We start from the raw sequence: 16,509 nt of genomic DNA, 5'->3' as shown, positions 1-16,509 counted from the left end.
GTCGCTTCCCCCATGAGAGCCGCCCCCAGAGATGCCTGCGAACTCAGGCTCTGGCACGGAGGGTGGGGGAGGGTGAGAGTTCTGGAGTCACGTAAGACGTAGGGATTGCAACTCGATCAATTCAGTTCATTACATTAATTACTGTTTCCCCAAGAAAAGCTTATTAATCTCATTTCTTTCTTTTTTTTTTTTCTGATTGTGCCACATGTAAGTCACGAGCCCCAAAACCCAACTTTGCAGCTTAGAAGCTCCTGAAGTAGCAAAGGTGTCGTCACCCCGAAACTCAGTGGATCAGGAGGTCCTGCAACTGAGGCTCTGGAGACAGAGTGACGGTCCCTCAACCCTGAACCAGTCAGAATTATACACTGCATTTCGAGACGCGTATTGCAAGTGGGACACTCAAACTAGAACATGTTTAAAGAAAAACTAATAGGAAGTGGGGGTGGGGGAGGGGAGCACAGAGAGGGAACCAGAGGTGTGGGGCTCAGGCAGGGAAGAGACCATCTTTCAAACCATACAGGCCGTCAGGAGGGGGTAGAGGTACCTACCTGTTTCTCCACCCACTTTTAGGTCAAAGCAGGCCCAGTGGATGGAGGCTGGAAGGTTCTATATTGTAGCCCAACCTACAGTGGGAGTGGACTCAGGCAGCTAATACTTCCCACGTTAGGGGTTCCAGCTGAGCTGGGAGGGGGCGGGGGGCAGGCAATGATATGGGGCAAGGTCGTTGGGGAGGAGAGGGGGAGGACGACAGTGGAGAATACCCAAACCCTGAAAGACTCTGGGAGGAATGCCTGAGTTTCTTCTAACACAGAAGGCTATTAACCAGCACTTAACCATCTTTAACAGGAGGCAGAGATGTATCAAACGGCTTAAATGAAAGAAAGTTAAGTTAAAGCTTGTCACAATGAAGAGCTTACCAGGAGGGAGAACACTGTTACAACTTGATTGGGGAAAATCCCTAAAAATAAACCCAAGCCCCTCCTGAAAAAAGATAAAAAACTAGACCTAACATATATGCCCCAAGCACAAAGAGTCAGTAATACAAACAAAGCCAGACCACCTTCCTGTTCAATCCCGAGACTCACAGCCCCACTGAACAGGTTACAGGCCCCAAGAAGACACCAGTGTGGACGTGTTCTGTGGGAAACCACACCGATCGGGGCTGAGGGAAACTTTTAGCACGTGATCAACCCCCAGGTTTCCCTGAGACGCCCACTGGGACGTGCCAGCCCAGGTGCAAGTGGGCACAGGGGTACAGGGAGACCAGAAGGCTCTCTGTCGGGTCTTACTGGGACCAGGGCAAGTTCAGACCTCTCACCTGGTCCTCTTTCCTGCCTCGGGCACTTGGATGAACTTGGCTAGGAAAAGTGTCAAATCCCATTTTGTAAAAACAATGAAAAAAACCCTAAGGAGTGTAGGTAGTTATCAGTGTTGACAGGTAGACTAGAGACAGTTGTGGACGATTATGTACCAACCTGTCAATACCAGCCAGCTCAAGAGAGAGAAATTGGGGGAAAGTATTAAAAGAATGCTATCATTTTTTCCTGCACGTGTATTTCTTCTGTGCCACACGAGTGGGTTTTGTACGATGAAAAAAACAGAAAAACAGAGAGAATAAAGCGAATGTTCTGGCTTCTGACCCGCCTCAGCACACACAGCCACGGCCGCAACGCGAACAGAAGCCACGCACCCCTGCGTCTTCTGGTGCCAGTCCGCACGGATGAGGTTGGCGGTGTGGATGACAACCCGGAGGCCTTCTTCATACAGCAGGAGCATCATTTTCCTTTAAAAACCAGAAAAGGCACCAGAGAGCATTAACAGCACTTTCAAAAAATGTAATACCTTCCCAATGCAAGTGTAATAGCGAGAGGAATTCTTCGAACTCTTATATTAGCCCAACTTTTAACATCTATAATCATCTTTTCTTCTACATGTTATCAGAGTCTGCTCAAATGCTTGGTAGGAAACCACCTTCCAAAATGCTCCGAGTGAGCGGTGGTCCACGCGCTTCTGCCCCGTCTTGCCCACACGGCCAGTCCTGACGTTCAGGCCCTTCCCCTCCAGGCTGGCCCCTTAGCATCTATTCAGCATGATCCGTGACTAGTGGGGACAATGGGAACCTTCCTGTCCAGTGTTTTTCAAAGAATGGTCACAACCTCTCACTGTGTCATTACTAGAATTTAAAAAAACCGCCCCAGAGTAAATGACCAACTCGAGCGCAGCATCTGTTTCAGGCCAGCACTAGTCCACGAACCTTGCGTCGCAGGACAAGCATGGACGTATGGGGAAGACTAAAACGCCCGACTATGTCTTACTCTGGGCTGCAGTTTACAGAGTTTGAAACAGGCTTCCTTTTCATCCTTCACAGATGCTACACTTGTCACCAGCCTGCCCGGACTTGAGGTCTGTCTTCCCTTTTCTTCTCCATTAACGCAAATCAGTCCTAGGTGAGTCCTCTCTTCCCTGCGAGGCCTTCCCAGGCTTCCAGCCATCAGACACCCTTATTTAATGGCAGCGAGAGAGGGGAGCAGCACACCCAGAGGGGCGTTTGGCTGAAGCACGCACCTCAGCTCCAGCCCTCACCAGGCAGACGCCATGTGGCCCTACGCTATTCTGTGGCCTGAAGCTTGTTTTTTTCACTTGTAATGTGAAGGCTCGACCCACCTCCCCCCCTTTTCCACGTCTCTGCCTGGCTGTGAGAATGAAAACAGCACTTTGTTGGACGTAAAGCACTCTCACCTGTTTGCTCCATTAGTCCTTCAACGCCCTGCTCCCTTCTGTCAGGCACTGTTGGATGATTTTTGGTTTCCTTATTGTTTTCTAATTATTTCAGGAATCTGAGCTCTCTATCCAACCAGAGATTCTCTCCTCAAGGCCAAAATGCTACTTAATATTTACTGATAGAGGTCAGTTCACACGTTGTTCTCTCAAATCAACAACACAGAGAGTGTCTGGGCAGGACGGGGTTAGCAGAGGAAGATGCGGACGAGGGTGTGCGAACAGAGAACAGGGTTCAGCTCTTGCCAAGACGAGAGTCTAAGCCACACTGGCAAGCAGCAGATTAACGCGAAGCTGGAGAAACGCCAGCTGGTGAGCCAGCCTCTTTCCATCTGCGACATGTGCGCCCTGGAATCCGGGCAAATTTATGTACACAGTCACCAAATTAGCAGCTGATTATAATTAAGAATAAGCCAGTTACGAATTCATGATATGAGTTTTACAAATATTTCCATTAAGTGAGGCACCGATTACCAGGGGAACCACGCACTGATGTCAGCAAACCCCCTCACAGAACAGTGAACGATCCTAAGGGGAGTCACACGAACCCTTTCAGAAACAGGTGCCTGTCAGGTCACAGTTGAAAATGGATAAAAAGGGGTGAGGCGTGGGGTGTCCCTGGAAGAACGCTGACCTGCACGTTACCTACGGAGCTGCAAGGGCAGCAAAAGGGACACCTGCCAAGTCTGAAGCTATTCCTGCGAAGGGGAAAAGAACACCCACGTCTGCAGAGCCCTAGGTGCCAGGCACCGTTCTAGAGGTCCTGTGGGACGCCAGCTCGCTAAGTGCCCACAGTGACCTGGAGCAGGCGCCGCCATGCCCATTCCACTGCAGAGCCCGTGGCTGGGGGAGGCAACGGCCACGGAACCAGCCAGAGGAAGAGCTTGCTTGGGTCAGATGTGCCGGTCATCCTCTCACTGCATGTGGCTTCACAGCGACAGACAAGGGGTCGCCTGGGGTGGGATGGGCAAGAAGGGGCATGATGTGATCTAGGGGAGACAGAGGACTGCGGGTGAAAGTGGAAAGAGGCATGTCCCGCCCACCCTGTGGTCAGTCTCTACTAGGGACAGCGGGCAGGGAGCTCCTTTGGCTTCCCTCCTTCCCGCCTATGATTCTCAGGGCCGTCGAGCCAACCTTGCTCCTAGCTTTGGAGGACCGAAAAGCTTTCGCATTCTACCGCCTTGCAAGAGAGCCTGGGGTTGCAGGACCTCCCGCTGAAGTACAGACAGAGCACGTTCAACGGGCCTCACAGGACTCTGGGCTGCTGGAGGACGGGCTGCACCCGGTCACTTCCAGATGCTCTGCAGAGCCCACGGCCAACACATGCCTGCTCAAGTGAACAGATCTCAAAGGCCACTTCCTGTGTCCTGTTGCGGCTCCACTCTGTCAAGCCGGGAGGCGGTTTATGCCCGTCACCACGAGCTGGAAGGGTTTCCTCCTTTTTGAAATCATACTGGAAGGGTTTTTTTCCTCCTTTTTGAAATCATACGTTTGTCTCGCCTCTCTGACCAAAACACTGAAAGCTACAAGAACAAAAGCCACCTCAAAACACTTTACATCCCCTAGAGCTGTGTCTCAAGAATGTAACAGGTATTTAATGAATAATTCCTAAAACACTTTAAAATAAGCAACTGAAAGTAAGTTCAAGATACAACTTTAATCTCCTACAAGATACTGTCATTTTGAGAAAATGTAAACTACACATACTATGTAACTGGGAAAGGTTCTGTAATTACTCACCTAAGCATTGACAACTCTGAATGAAGAACTCTTTTGGGTTTAACTTGAAAGATTGTCTGTTGGGAGGCGGAGGAGGAATGAACTTGCAAAGCGTGTGTGTTTGTTGGGGAGGGCAGGATGGACCAGAGCAAACAATGAGTCCGTTTCAGCAGTGAGCGAACAAAAATTCCTGTCTCCAGCACCAGCCCAAGGAAAACTGCTAGTCTACTTGGAGCCTCAGGCCTGTAAAATGAAGGACCCCAATTTTTTTTTTTGAATAGCCTTAAAAAAGGAGAGCCGCTGTAGGCTTGATCGAACACTCCTATGTTAGGTCCTGCCCAGGCCCAGCATGCTCAGTCCCTCCTGGGTCAAAGGCACATGTTCTGCTACTATTTGCTAGCCTGTTAAATACAGGGTGACTTTGCCCATGAACCGCTGATGCTGGCATGGACCGTGTGGCCAGCACTCGAACCTGGTACTGGTGGTCTAGGAAAGATACCGAGCTGCCTTATTCAAGGCAACTTTGTATCCTCTGCTGAAAGTACCATCCTGTGGACTCAAGGCTACCCAAAGAATAATCGCTACTGGAGCTGGGTGCCTGAGTTCACTTTCAACAACCCTCAAAGCCTGTCCTCTATTAGACTGAAGCTTCCAGTTGGGGATGGTGGGTAAATGCTGCAACGTCTACTCAGTAGCACCTAAGACCAGATACCGCAGGGCTGGTAGGTACCTTCTACAAAAGGGTTCAACCCTTTCCACTCTGGTTCCTTTTTTTAAAGCACATTGGCAACATATAGTTTCAAGTATATACCAGGAAAGCTGAATGTACGCCTTCATGTCAGGTCACTGTAACATCAGGAAAACTGATCACAAACACTCCACACTCCCTCCTAGAGACTCCTTTTCGCCCTGCAGACAGACACATGGGAAGATGCTGCAAGCAGCTGGCTACCCAGTTCCACAACTGGTCTCGACAGGAGATGAGGCTTTGTCACGTTCACGTCACACATGCTTTCCGGAGAAATGGGATTAAAAAAAAATTGAAATGCGCTCACATGTATGTAAAAGGGCCCAGCAAAAACAGCTGTAAAACTAACCTAAAACAGGAGTCCAGTGGATAACTGGGTACCATGTGTGAAATGGGAAGTAACAGAAAAGCTTTCCCTGTCTTTGATTTGCAAGGTCTCAGAAACGTATTCGAAAGGAAATTTTTGAGATGTCTTGATCAAGAACAGGCATCAACCTCTTGAATTGACAGCTTCTTGTAAAATAATTTTTTTCCCATCCCAGGATGGAGCCGACCATCAATATTCCATTTGATGCAACTCGGAATCTCATAGAAATCACCAGACTGTCTTTCGGGCGGTGGACCCTGCAGGCACGTCGCTAATACATGCACAGTCACCCACAACCACGAGCACACACCACAGCCGCCGTTCTCCAGTAACGAACGTCCTGGGCAGAAAGCAGAAACCGCACTAGGGGTTCAGGCTTTCCTGCTGAAAGGCGGATCCCAGTATTTTGTCTCAAGGCTGCTAGAAAACAACTCCACTTCCTCTAATTCTTCACTGACACATTTCCCCCCGCAAAATCATCACACTTGAGTTCCTCTGAGGGCCCTTTGTGAATAGCATGCATCGGTCCACTACCATACCCATACCCTCTCCCATTTCATGAAAATTGCTTACGTGTGGTGTGTTCCAAACGCAATATCCAACTTTGCCTAGGATGAAAAAGAAGCCAAGTCACTTATTGGGGGGGGGGGGAACCCTCAATAATATCCCCACCTATTGGAAATTAAATTAGTAAAGTTTCAGGTCAACTTTCTCTTTTTTTTAACTGCTTTTACTGCCCTCTTGTGGACAAGTCCTTGATCAACAACACAACTTTTATAATACCCAGTAAGGCTTGGTTAAAAAAAAATAATTCTTTAAAAAGTTACTCAGAATGATTCAATACTTTCTGCATTTTTAATTATAGTAATTAGAAGTTGAAATGCCTACTTTCTTTAGTTGTCAAAAAACTAATAAAAACAAATGAGACTCATGCAAAGTTTTAAAATAAGATAATTTGGCTTATACAGAAATTAATAAATGCAAAAAGTTTTCAGAGTGCAGTCAAAAAACATTGAATGTGGTGGCAGCAGAAGGACTTGTGTTATGATATTAGAAGTTTTCTTTATTAATAACATAGCAAGTGCTGAAAATAAAGAACATATATATTATTAAATCCATGTTTGCGTTACAAAATAATACCTTCACATACAAATGGGAGGGGGGTGGAGAAGTAAAACATTGTATCTAACACCCAGTGTAGCAAAATACACCCTAGATGTGGGCTATGAAAGAGTTAAAATAGAAATGTCAAAACAGCAGTTAGGAACGCACAAGTCCTAGCTTCACGACTTTGAAAAATATTTAAATCTCTGTGCTGCTTTCTTCTCCTTTTTCAAATGACGGGGCTGCTAGGGGGTTCAGGCAGTGGGCAGGAGTGAGAGAGAAAAAGCGTCTCGAGGGTACAGGAAGGGGGCCTGCCCTGGGCAGAGCGCCACAAACGGAGGCAAGCCCGGGTTCCACCCCGCCTGCCTACCATAGGATGTTTGCTGCAGGCAGTGTGTGCAGAGTAAGACTCCTCCTTACACAGCAGGAGCACACACAGGTGAGCGTGACAGGTGGACAGATAATATTTAATGGGTGCTTTTTGGGGCAAATGCACCAAATCCCTTGTTCAACAGCCCTGTGAAGAAGGGTATTAGCAATCCACTTTAAAGATGAAGGAATTATGCTTGAAGATGAGCCCAGAAGGACACAGCTAGTAAATGAAGGGCTGGGGCAGAACCCAGGTAGCCTGAACCTTGACCACCAGCAGGCCTCAATCTCTGGCCTCTGGCCCCATATGTACAAAATATGAGAAGTTTTAGCATCTGGCGGTTCTTTGACTGACGTCAAAGCCAGGAATTCACCGTACACACGAGACTTAAGGTATTTCAGTAAGTCAGGATGGGGCCACGACCCTTCTGTACGTCAGACTAGGCCTGGGAGCTCCTGAACAGCTCTTAGGAGGTTTGGAAGACAGTGGCTCGTCCCGCCCTCTAGTGGCGGGCCTGCAGCATGCCACAAGGGCTCCTGAACTTTGAGGACAGGTAGTGTTTGGAAAACACTATTTCTATTGATTTAACCACTAGTTTCCAAGATTCCTGTGTTATTTCATTTTCTGACCGCTTTCAGTCTGATGAGAGCTCTCCTCCTGCAGTTTGACCTCTCCTGTTTTGGGAAGCAAAGCAAACAACAGGAGCTTGGTGACTGCTAGGCAAAGGCGTATCTGAGTAGAAGGTGAGCCACGAACACACTGGGAGAAGGAATGTCTCCCAAGTCCAGCTACCGAAAGCGCAGTGGTGGAATCGCAGCGGTGAAACCCGGGTTTGACAGGCACACTGACCAGGCGCAAGCAGAGGAGGACCAGAGGCTGGGGAGAGACGGCACCGCGGTGCATCCGAGAGGACAGGCGCAAGCACGCCGCCTAAGGGAGATGTCCTCAAATACAAGAATCACTGGCACGTGCAGGAGGAGAATTGTGCTGTGTGGCCCCAGGGGGAAAATCGGGACCAGTGTGCAGAGGCCACAGGAGGAAGGCTGAGATTCAGTGTATTGTCTAGTTGGCGAGGCCGCAGTGTCTGGGTTTTGCTCACGTGCTGCAGTGAAGGTCGAGTTTTAGATGAGAACAACCTTCACACCAGTGAACTCTGAGGGAAATAGACTGCCCTCCCCAAGGTAGGCGGGCCGCACCCCACCCGCTGCAGGCCTCCAGAGCAGGCTGACTCCTTCAAGGAAGGGGAGGTCAGCCCCCAGACTGACTGTGGGCTCCAGCAGCAACACCCACTCTGCCCTGGGTCTGGGACTTGCCAGCATCCCCCTCACACACGCCCCCCCAGCCCCTGCCCTAGGCTGTCTCCCTGAAGAACGCTGACTAATGCAGGGGGACGAGGTCAACGTGAAGAGGAATCGTTCTAACCCCAAGGGCCACCGCAGGAAGCATTCCAGCCCAATCTGTTGGGGGTGCTGGAGAGAATTCCCGAACTAGGCAGGCGGACAGACGAAATGTCTGAACTGCCTTCCAACTCGCAGACCAAGCATGACCTCCAAGGGCAGCAAGCAGCTTACCTGGCAGAGGGAAATGTTCTCATAAGGCTTTGCCTCAGCGTGTAAGTGAGCCTTAGCCTCTCGTTTATCGCCATGCACAAGCAGGATTGGCTTCTTCCTGAGAAGGGATCAGAAGCATATTGTAAATGTGTCATTCATAAAGCTGGGCTCTTGCTTAGTGAGGGAGGGAGTGCTAGCTCCCTGCCCACCCCGCACGAGCGTCTGGCCTTTGCGGTGACTGAGAACAGGGCTAACACAGAACAGCGGTCAGCTCACCCTCACTAACCACCTACCTTCACCCTGGCCATGCGGCCTGGTCCTGCAGCTCTACTGTGACCCAGAGGGGCCGTGACTCAAGAAAAGCCTTGAGTCATGAATTACTCCCCAAAGGGCATACAGCTCTGTGTTAATGTGTTTAAATTTGGATAGATTAAAAGATATAAAATTACTGTTGTATAGCATGAGGCTCTTTTCTTCCCCTTCTTTTGGACCCTTACTAGGTCTGCATTTACCAAGCTCCTACTGCGTGCTAGGCACTGCACTGGACTCCCAGGACACATGAGCGAATAGGCCCACTGCCACAGCACGATGCAGACTCCTTAAAGGTGGTGATGTTCCAGTGACGCAGAACCCAAGGCGCACTGAAAACGCTGTATTCTTGGATTCCTAAAGGACAGCATGCGAATGCTCTTCAGGACTAGACCAGAGGAAAAAGGCTTTCAAGGGAGCCACGGTCTTCTCCAGTTAATTCAAAGCGAGATGGTCCTTAGAAATCAATATGCGCCCAACAACACCGGAACTGGGTTTTTCTCCAGCAAGTAAACAAGCAAGGTGAACGACGACAGCCACTTCCACATCCACCAATCACGGAGCTGAGCGACTCCCCAGCACGCACGAAGGGGCACCACGCAACGGAAAAGGTGACAGAAACACACTTCCAGTTCAAATGCCCGGCTGCTGAACTCCCACTACCACGTTAGTCCGAATAAAATAAGAAACACGTCCTCCCGACTTTTTTCTCTTGTACGACTAGAAAACTGGCCCAGAGAGCAAGGTAACAGCAACTCACGCACCTATCACCTAGCACCAATTGGTGTTATCAGGCCATCAGGGCGTTTTTTTTTAAAGATGAAACATTATTGACAGAAGTTGAAGTCTGCATTAATTCCTTCAACTTTACTGGTTCCATAAACTGTCACAAAAAGGCCGTTGTGACGGTTAATTTCATGTGTCGACCTGACAGGGCCAGGGGTGCCCAGACTGAACACGACCTCTGGGTGTGCACGTGGGGGGTTTCCGGGCGAGAGGAGCATTTGAATGGGCGGACTCAGTAGGGCAGAGAGCCCTCCCGGATCGGGGAGAGCATCGCCTAGTCCACTGCCAGCCCGAGTGGGGAAAAGCAGAGGGAGAATTTGTTCTCTTCCCGATGGAGCCAACTGCCCACAATACATGCCGTGTGCAGGGTGGGGCAGAAGCATGTTTACAGTCGTTTGCATGGAAAAGACAATAATTAATAAATAATACCGTAAGAATACACTGTTTCACGTACTCACAACTGTAAACCTGCTTTTGCCCCGCCCTGTGTATCTCCTACTGGTTCTGCTCTTGTGGAAAACCCTCCTGCAGGCGGCATCTGAACGACAACCTAATGCAGGTCAGACCTCTACAATCTGAGTCTTTCTCTCTACACATCCTGGATGTTACCTGAACTCGACATTCAGGTCATTCATTCCTCCTCCTGACAATGCTCCTGATGGAATTCCCAAGGTGTGTCCAGCAACGAGTGGGTGTGGGGCAGGCAGGACCCTTCTGTCCCTTGACCAGTTACTGAGAGCCCAGTGGCTACTGTACCAGTTTGCCGGGGCTGCCACAATAAGGCACTACACGCGGGGAGCTCAACCACCGGAAACTTTTTGTCTCACAGTTCTGGAAACTCGAAGTCTGAGGTCAGGGGTCAGCAGGGCTGGCTCCCTGCGAGGGCCAAGGGAGGGCCCTGTTCCAGGCCTCTCTCCCAGCGTCTGGACGGTGTGCTCCCTGTGCCTTCAGTCTGTGTGCGTCCACATCCCGATTTCCCCTTCTTTCGAGGACACAGCAGTATTAAAATAGGACCTGCCCTGACCACCTCATTTTCACTTGATGATCCCTGAATCAGCCCTACTGTCGAACGGGGACACCTTCTGAGGTGCCGGGAGTTGGAACACCAACAGACCCTTTTTGGGGGTGAGACGATTCGACCCATTACAGATACACGAGGAACTGAAGTCTGTATTTTGGCAACACTTGAAAGGCGTGGCAATTTGAGAAGCAAAGGGATGAACGACAGAAGTGCCAATGCAACTAAGGACACGTCTGGCCAGGATGACCCGCGGCAGATGGCTGGTTGCCTCCTGCTGATGCCATTCTGTCCTCCCCTGTCCTCACGAGCCGATCTCAGTGAGGACAGGGTGTGCTCGGCTGAGACTGCACTTACTGCCTCTTTCAGAGCCGGTCACTGTCCTGTGACTGAGGGCCGCTCAGTGAACTATAGGCAGGTATTGAGGGGGGGGGCTTCCAGGAGGGCCGTTCGGAGGGACACAGCTGGGATATGGCCCTCTCATCCTCCTCCGCTTTCCTCCCTCCTGCCACCTGGAACACAGACCAGGGATCTGGAGTTTCAGGTGTCATCCTGGACCTCAAGGTGTCTCTGAAGACTGAAGTCACACACGGGGATGGTGGGACAGAACGACAGAGGGGCTAAGTCTCCTAGAGCCATGGCGGCCCCCAATCCAGACCTCGGGTGTCCACCACCTGGACCTCTTAGGCTGGAGAAATGTTTTTCTCGCTGTTTAAGCCACCATTGTTTTGGGCTTTCTGTCACACGCAGCTAAAACTAATCCTACGTGTCACAGGTCAAATATAAGCCCTTGAGTGCCAAGGCCTTGGGAAATTTGAATGGCATTTCCTCCATTGTCAATGACAGTTTCCACCATCTGATCCCTAAATGCACCCAGGACTGTGAGGGTCTGTCTGATGATCACTTTCCCTGCGTGTGTACGCCTGGACCTTACTTGTGGTCATAGAGTCTGTCATGTAAGTGTGTTAGAGCAGGTGAGGGTCTGATGATCACTTTCCCTGCGTGTGCACGCCTGGACCTTACTTGTGGTCACGGAGTCTGTCATGTAAGTGTGTTAGAGCAGGTGTGTGTTGTTACGGTGTGATGCCACCTATTTGGTCTGCACTGCTGAGGAACCCCAGGCTGAGGAACTCCGGAAGACAGACTTCAAATCCATCACCTCCATTACCTGCATGGGGAAGGCCCTGTGACACCTGCATCAACTCTTAAGCTACAGGAAGAACCACTGGAGAAAGAGTCTCAGAACAGTGCTGATGTGGTAGGCAGAGTGTGGCATGCTGGCCACGTGGTGGCGTGCTCACAGGGCTGGAAAGCGGGTGGCAGTGCCCCTGCCTTCACGAGAACACTGGACATAAAGTTCTCTTACTCGGGTTGGAAGTTGTGGTCATCTACTTCTGGACAGCGCAATGGAGGAAAATGCTAACATCTGAATGAGGAATGCATGTAATTAGTTAGAATAGGTAAAAAAAGGTCGTTTTCTCAGTATAACTTCAGGTGTGTATGATGCGGATGGTTTAAAAGACATTCAGAAAAGATGGCTGGTAGCTGCCTGAAAAGCACGAACCTTGTGTTTTAAAGCCCCTACAGCCAGGACGCCGTCTGGCATCACAGGGAACTCACCTGAACTCGGGTGGATACTGTTTTATGAGCCAGTCCACGTCAAAGCAGTAGTTGAACTGGATAGGGAGAAAGAAAAGGCACTAAGTCATGAGCAATTCAGCCAAGCAGTCTACACAGAGACCTGTTTGGTCATTAATGGAAAGAAATGCTGAAATAATGAAAAACGACACGTTTTATTTATAAACCTAGGCAGTTAGGCCACAATGCTCAGAAACGAGCCTGACCTCCGTCTTGAGGAGGACACGCCCCCGCGGGGCGCGAGTCAGTGGAGGAGTGGTGAGGGAAGGGTGCTGAGGCAGCCAGCTCTGCGTGCTTCCATGGCCTTTGTGTTCGCTATTTCTGAGGGCTCTCTGATTCATTTCAGCAAAGGGACTCATACACTCATCCCTGGCCCCCTCGGTGATTGTAAAAAGTTCTGCACCAGACTTACCCACCGGGCTCCTCCCCACAGCTGGGTGACCCTTGCCCCTCCTCCTGGACACAGGGACTTGGGCTAGCTAGGGGAACACACAAAAACCCACCCCAAGGTTCTATCTGGGACCAGGACTCTTGGGGCCATGCCAAACTGGAGAGGCCCCGAATGCTTTGCACTCTTCAGAGAAGGGACCTTCTCTCTGATCCCTGAGTCAACAGCCTGGAGCATTAAGTGATTTACCAAAACGAAGGGACCAGCCCTGTCCGGTGGGAGCAATCAAATGTGCAGAAGTAGCCATAACTTTTCTCCACTTTTTTTTTTTTGGTAGCTGCAGGAGATGTCTTACTTTTCTAAATCAAACTTGAGCTGGCTTTCACCTCTCTACCCATACGTCCGTCGGGGGTTGCATCAGAGTCCCATGAGATCATTGGTGTCCCCAACCCTCAGGCTGAAATTTCCAGAGCGACTTCTTAGCCGGTCCTTGTAGCCTCATCAAGAGCCAGGGGCCCACTGACAGTGGCATCCTTGTTCCCCGCTGCTGGCTGTGGGTCTGCAACTGTGGCTGTGGGATGTGCCATCGCAGGGACCCAGCACTGGACTGAGACTTAGGTCTCTACCACTCATATTTTCTCATGGAGTTAATTATCTCTCCCCTTTCACCCAAATCCCCCACACCCCATACACAAACAAAAACTTACCTGTGCTGAAGATACCAGTGTCCCGAATAGAGGCGATAAAATATCTGAGAAGACAAAATGTTTAAATCTAATTCGTATTTTGATAAAAATCCTCTAGTAATAACAGTCTCAACAGGCCCTGGCCAGGTGGCTCAGTTGGCTGGAGTGTCCCACCAACATGCCAACGCTGCAGGTTCCAGCTCCCGTCAGGGGGCGTGCAAGAAGCAATCAATGAACGCATAAATAAGTGGAACAAAAAATCAATGTTTTCTTTCCTCTCTCTCCCCAAAATCAGTCAATAAAAAAATAAACACAACTGACTTAATAGTCACTGATGCTCAAAATTGGGCTTAGAACACAGTGAACTGAAAAATTACTACAGAGTTAAGACTTCAGTGTTCTATAACATTCAAGAGGAAATTTCCCTGTTATGCAATAATACTTACTATGTATTCTTTAATACAATATAACATAAAATTAAAAGTTACAACTTCAATACTGGATGAGCGGTCAATTTTAGAAGCTGCCAGTAAGGACAATAATGATGCATGCTGTTCTTCCAGATTTCTTAATTTCTACCTCCCCAGCCCAGACTACGTGGTTCCTGTGGGGGAGAGGGCAGAGGCAGCCAGAGCTCTAAGCCTGTGTTTCAGCATTCCCGGTCATCTCTGAGGGAGTCCCACCTCTCAGCCATTCCAGCTTGACTTGGGTTAGGCCGGAAAGCTCAGGTGGCGTTACCACCACCACCAGAGGAAGGACCCACCCACTCATCAATCATCACCACCCCGGGTCCTAACAGCCCATGGTCCCCTCCTCAGGTCTGATCACTTGCTAGTCTCACAGGACTCAGGAAAGCATTTTGGATGACTGGGTTATTATGAAAGGAAGCAACTTAGGAAGAGCCAGGTGGGAGAGACGCACGGGGCACGGTAGGTACAGGAAAGGGTACGGAGCCTTGCACCCTCTCAGGTGCACCCTCCCAGCACTTCCACATGTGCTCCAGCCTGGAGGCTCCCCAGACCCCCTGAGCTAGGGTTTTTTAAGGGGCCTCATTACACAGGCATTTTCAATTAAATCATGGGCCATTAGTGATCAACTCAACCTCCAATCCCTCTCCTCTCCCTGGAGGTGGGTGATGAGGCTGCAAGTTCCACCTTTAATCGCATGGTTGGTTCACTGGGCAACCAGCCCCCCATTCTTAGGGGCTTTCCCAAAGTCACTTCATTAACATAAGCCCAGGTGTGGTTGAGTGGGGCTTGTTATGAACAATAAAACATACTCCTTTGACCTTTATTACTCCAGAGCTGTTTCAGGAGCCTAGGACAAAAGCCAAATATAGCCAGAGATGAAGACCAAATATATAACACAGTATCACACAGACGCAGCCCAGGGAATAACCGAAGCAACCAAAGACCATCTTTTGGTTCAGAACTGAAACATCTATTTGCATGCTGGCATTTTTTTTAGCTTCTTTGCCAAGAACCAAAGCCAGGCTTCCAAGCAGTGGTCCTCAAACTTGACTGGGCGTTAGAATCCCCTAAAGGGCTTATTACACAGACCGCAGAGTCTTGCTCCCAATGAATGTGGGTGGGGCTGAGTTGCTGCATTTTTAACAAGTTAAAACTTAAAAAATGTGATGCTGCTGATCCAGGGACCAACGAGAACTTCTGATGTCAAGTATTTGCCACCTCATTAATAGAGTGTTATTGATGAAGTTTCTCTATGTTAAAAGTTAAACAATTTAAGACACTGCACTAAGTGTTCTGAAGCGTTCATCTACAGGGCTGTGAGAAACGGCCTCTGATTTCCTGCCCAAAGTAAACAGTTTGCTGTCAAAATGGTATTTTTTTCCTTGAGAGTGATTAAGACCACGAGGGTCTTGGCGATCACTCTAGAGGACCTCCCAGGCTTCACTCTCACGCGCAGATTGACAGCTCCCGACACCTGTACCACTTACCCTTGATATGCAGGGCTGCAGAATTATACTTCGGCTTAATTCCCGAGACTCTAGTGAGGTAAAACTGGAAGGGGTTCCCTTTGTCCAGCATGTCCCAAATGTCCTGGCCTTCCCCTGACGTTTCGTACTCGTCTGCATCCTCTGTGAGTGCGTGGCGGGCAGGAGGGCCATGATTTCCAGCTCTCGGGGCAGCACTGTCTTTGGGTGAGGAAACGCCTTTCTCCTCTTTAACCGCCACTTTCTCTGCCGCCTTCTGCTGCGTCTCTGGTGGCAGCTCATCATCACTGCTGGAGAGACACCAACCCAGCTCTTCCTGGGAACCACTCTTCTGCCTCTTGGGAGGTGAAACTTCTGAAGCTGCATCTGTGTTGCTGAATTTCACGGGTGATATTTTCCTCCTGTGGGCGGCTTTCCGAGCCTCGGAACAGGTGTACCTAGGCTCACGGGCTGCTCGCTGCCCAGCACGGGGGAGAAGAGAGGTAGACGGATTGTCCAGTTTGGGCTTTTCCTCCTCACTGTCATCACTACTTGATATTGTCCATTTCCCATAATCACCTTCCTGAGACATTATACCTCTGGAAATGAAGGACAGAAATATTGTTATTTCCCATTCACCAGACCATTGGTAAACTAACTTCACTGCTCTCAAATTCTCTGTCACGCGAGCGTCTACAATACATACAGCACACCTGACACCTACCAGAGGCTGAGCCGCGTCACCGACATCTGCTACTTTGCAGGTGCTTAAGGGCACATTACCAAACTTGGCTACGGAATTTGGCAAAGAAAGTGACAGCAAAATGGTCACCTTCTCCTCCCCTCCCTCAGCCTTTCAACCTAGATCTTGTTCTTAGATGCCCCAGGAATAGGGTTTGAGCCAAAGCCCAAAACAAAACAAAAAATGAAGCTTCCAACTGCTGGATTGGGGTTCAGGCTAATTTATGAAATTTCAAGAGTAATTTTGAGGATGCTCAAATTTTTACACTCAAATTGGAATTTACATAGCTACCCCTCACTGAAGCATGGAGCCCGAAGGACTTGAGTGATTATTTCTTACTTCCCCAAAGATGAGCTACTTACCATAAATGTTA

The 16,509-nt window shown here is 49.5% G+C and overlaps 1 protein-coding gene across 3 annotated transcripts in view; it reads right to left on the bottom strand.

The window, feature by feature from the left end:
* The window catches only part of TDP1 (tyrosyl-DNA phosphodiesterase 1), a 60,342-nt gene that overhangs the window by 41,975 nt on the left and 1,858 nt on the right, over positions 1 to 16,509 (bottom strand). For all 3 annotated transcript variants that reach the window (XR_008427370.1, XM_045201864.2, XM_024568331.3), the window contains exons 2-7: positions 15,419 to 15,993; positions 13,483 to 13,526; positions 12,370 to 12,425; positions 8,658 to 8,754; positions 6,186 to 6,220; positions 1,691 to 1,783 (exon numbers count right to left, since the gene is read on the bottom strand). Coding sequence is in view for 2 of the 3 variants with exons in the window: in XM_045201864.2 (XP_045057799.2) it covers positions 1,691 to 1,783; positions 6,186 to 6,220; positions 8,658 to 8,754; positions 12,370 to 12,425; positions 13,483 to 13,526; positions 15,419 to 15,986 (893 nt within the window). In the remaining variant the exon portion in view is untranslated. The remainder of the gene's footprint in view (positions 1 to 1,690; positions 1,784 to 6,185; positions 6,221 to 8,657; positions 8,755 to 12,369; positions 12,426 to 13,482; positions 13,527 to 15,418; positions 15,994 to 16,509) is intronic.

The sequence above is a fragment of the Desmodus rotundus genome, chromosome 7, assembly GCF_022682495.2.
Source record: "Desmodus rotundus isolate HL8 chromosome 7, HLdesRot8A.1, whole genome shotgun sequence".
Taxonomy (NCBI): domain Eukaryota; kingdom Metazoa; phylum Chordata; class Mammalia; order Chiroptera; family Phyllostomidae; genus Desmodus; species Desmodus rotundus.
The sequence above is the reverse complement of the archived record's forward strand: the minus strand, read 5'-3'. Positions and strand labels throughout refer to the sequence as shown.